The sequence below is a fragment of the Pyrus communis genome, chromosome 5 (genome assembly GCF_041283825.1).
Source record: "Pyrus communis isolate YQ-2024b chromosome 5, ASM4128382v1, whole genome shotgun sequence".
In the NCBI taxonomy this organism is placed as follows: domain Eukaryota; kingdom Viridiplantae; phylum Streptophyta; class Magnoliopsida; order Rosales; family Rosaceae; genus Pyrus; species Pyrus communis.
In genome coordinates this window covers 20,626,064-20,629,402 of record NC_142569.1, presented here as the reverse complement: position 1 = coordinate 20,629,402, position 3,339 = coordinate 20,626,064, and the positions used below count along the sequence as shown (strand labels likewise).

Here is a 3,339-nt window from a genome sequence, read left to right as displayed (position 1 = left end):
TGGGAAGGTATCCATATCAAAAGGGAAGGTTGAGTGATCAGGAGGGTGATTAGGCAAAGGCGCAGTGGATGGAATGGTGGTGTGGCTGGGGAATTAATCCTTAAAGAAGGGGATATCGCGAGAAACAAAGGTCTTTTGGAGTGTGAGATCGAACACACGATACCCTTTTTGGCCATGAGGATAACCAAGAAATATGCAACGGGTCGCACGAGGATCAAATTTGGTAGGTTTAGTGGTATGTGTGGATGCGAAACATAAACAACCGAAGACTTTTAAATGGGAGTAGGTTGGCTCTTTTTGAAATAATTTTTCGAATGGCGTCTTACCACGAAGAAAAAGAGTGGGTGTGCGATTAATAAGGTAGACATATATGAGTATGGCTTCCCCCCAAAAATGTTTTGGAAGACCAGCTTGAAAAAGCAAAGCATGGGCAACATTGAGTAGATGTCGATGTTTGCGTTCAACAACACCATTTTGCTGGGGTGTGTTGACGCAACTAGACTAATGAAGGATCCCTTTGGTTGCAAAAAAAAAAGGTCTAGTTTGAATTTTGGGCCATTATCACTGCATACAATTTTGACTTTGGTATCAATTTGATTTTCAACCATATGGATAAATGAGACTAGGAGTGCCCATGTGTCTGATTTGTGTTTCATCAAATAAACCCATGTGCTTCTAGTGTAATCATCAACTATTGTGAGAAAATATTTTGCACCAGAAAGTAAAGGTACTTGATAACCACCCGAAATGTCAACGTGTATCAAATCAAAACATGCCTCACTTGAAATGGAACTTAGTGAAAATGGTAATCTGGTTTGTTTAGCCAAAGGGCAAATTAAACATTTGTCTACGTCACAAGAATTATTTTTGAGAAATGGAAATAGCATGGATACTTTGTTGGAAGGATGTCCAAGGCGTTGATGCCAAAGATTGGGAGATAGTGTTTGAATAGAATTACATGTTCCTTTCTTTGCTTGGTCAAGATAGTAGAGTCCCTCCTTTTTAGTTCCTATCCCAATCATCTTCCCCGATCGTAGGTCCTATATCACACAAAATTGATTGAGAAAAATAGTGATATATAGGAGTCATATGCCAGTTTACTGATGGAAATCAAATTTAATCGAAAAGGTGGCACACATAGGACATTATTAAGGATGAAATTGGGAGAGAAGACATTTTTTCCAACATGAGTAACCTTAGCCAACGAACCATTTGGTAATTCGACGGTATGATTTTCAACCGTCTTTGAATGAGTAAAAAGATCGGGACTACAAACAATATGGTTAGTAGCTCCACTATCCAAGATCTAAACACTTTTCTTTCCATTTTGAGTGAATGTAAAGGCTTTACCTGAGAGCTCTTCATGATTGGAAGTATTACCAACGTGATTAGCCATAGAAACTTTGTTCTTTCTCAACATGCTCAGAATCTGCTTGCATTCTTCTTGAGAAAAAGGAAAATTGGAAGCAACTTCTTTCTGGTTAGGTACGTAAGAAATGACTTGATTCCCTTTGGAGCGATTTTGCTCTCCTGCTGCAGCAGATTTTCTCTTGCGGCAAAAATCAAATGTATGTCCTTTCCAGCCACAAAAGGTACATCTGAGGTGTGCACGACAATCCTTGGTACTGTGATTTGTTTTGTGACATTTTTCACACTTGGTGCCACTCTCTCTTGGATTAGATTCACGTTTTGCATTCTTCACAGCAAAGATAGCTACTTCTGGTTGTGATGAAGCTTTTCCATTCAAGACCTTTGCTTGTTTTTCATGGCGAATGACTAGTGAATATGCCTTGTTTACTGTTGGTAATGGATCCAACAAAAGTGTGTTGCTGTAGACCGTAGTGTACGACTCATTTAGACCTATGAGAAACTTCATTGTTTTCTGGGTCTCTACGTAAAAGTTGATCTCCTTGGTTGTTCCACAACTGCATGCAGGAATTGAACAAAGCACATCATGCTCATCCCAGAGACTCTTCAATTTAGTAAAGTAGGAACTTACAGTCATGTTGCCTTGTATGCAATCATGAATTTCGTTTTCTACATGGAAGAGTTGAACAATGTTTGCATGAGAGAAACTTTCTCGCAAATCGAGCCACATTTGTTGTACGTCCTTGCAATTGATGATGCTTCCAACAATGTCTTTAGACATTGATCCCAACAACCGTGTTTTGACTAAGTTATTGCAGTGATTCCATTGTTGTAGCTTTTCGAGTTGGTCTTCTGGTGGCTTTTTAATTGATCCATCGACAAAACCAATCTTGTTCTTGACCGTTAAGGCCATGCTCATGGATTGAACCCATGTGCTATAGTTGTCTTCCACCAAGGGATGTGGCACAAGAATTGCGCCAGGCTGGTCCGAATGATAGAGATATAGAGGATGATTATGATTCTCCCATTTGGAATTCGAAGTCATGCCTGATTTGGTTGGCTTCTCTCCTGTGTTGTCTCACATGGCTGTGCACGCTAGGATTTTGGTTTGTGTTTCGTTGATTTTCCAGGTCAATGCTTTGGTGCCATCAAGAAAAACGTGATATAGTAGGAATGAATTTCTTGTGTATTCACACGGCTAGGATTACAGATTTATACACAACTCACAAATCAAATTCCTGCTCTATTGCCTATAATTATGCATAGACAGATACAAGAAAGGAAACAAATAACTACTCATCAATTACAGTATTCGACACTTCTTTTGTGAGATTCTTTCCCTTAACACCATTTTCCCATCTACATCACTGTTGACTCTCAGGAAACATGTTAGAGTGAAAGGCCAAGGGGACCCCGGAGATTCCTTTTTGAAGAGTTACGGTCTACGAAGGATAAGTATCCTCAGATCATACAAAGGGCTTGGAATACAGGACATCAGCCTATGGTTTAATTTAAGGAAGTGTGCTGATGCATTACGGGGGTGGTGAAAAGTTAATTTTGTGAATACGAGATTAAAAGTCCAGGCAGCCAGAACTCAATTGGAAGACCACACAGAAATTCTCCAGAAGTTAAGTTTTTCGATGTTGGAATTCTAACTTGATCGTTGAATCTTGGTGAAGCAGACATCTGTAGAACTACAACCACTGAGTAGGGATGAAATTTCTGTTCCAAGGACATTGCAATACGCAAGCCTCAATCTTCAAGTTGTCAGTTTTATATTTTTGTTTTGTTCATGCTCTGTTAATTTTTCTATTCGCATTTATTATTTATTAGCATATATAATTATATCATAGATTGTTGACATATATTCAACCAAAAACTAAACAATACCCTCTAAGTATGTAGGAAATTATTAAAAATCTCATGTATGAACATTTTTTCTACATTCAACTTCTTTAACTTTTTCATTTG

The 3,339-nt window shown here is 38.5% G+C and overlaps 1 protein-coding gene across 1 annotated transcript; it reads right to left on the bottom strand.

Moving 5' to 3' along the window:
* Positions 1–1,002: 1,002 nt before the first annotated feature.
* LOC148696961 (uncharacterized) lies at positions 1,003–2,098 on the bottom strand. The gene is made up of 2 exons (XM_088694624.1): positions 1,351–2,098; positions 1,003–1,040 (listed from the first exon to the last, which is right to left on the bottom strand). Exons 1-2 carry the CDS (start codon positions 2,096–2,098, stop codon positions 1,003–1,005), a joined length of 786 nt encoding a protein of 261 aa, XP_088550750.1.
* Between the last annotated feature and the right edge of the window lie 1,241 nt (positions 2,099–3,339).

Excerpts from the sequence above, each read along its gene's own strand:
- LOC148696961 (XM_088694624.1), bottom strand. The coding sequence starts at position 2,098 with ATGTGGCTCGATTTGCGAGAAAGTTTCTCTCATGCAAACATTGTTCAA. Across the intron at positions 1,041-1,350 it reads CAATCATGAAGAGCTCTCAG|GACCTACGATCGGGGAAGAT; the intron begins GTAAAGCCTTTA and ends TGTGTGATATAG.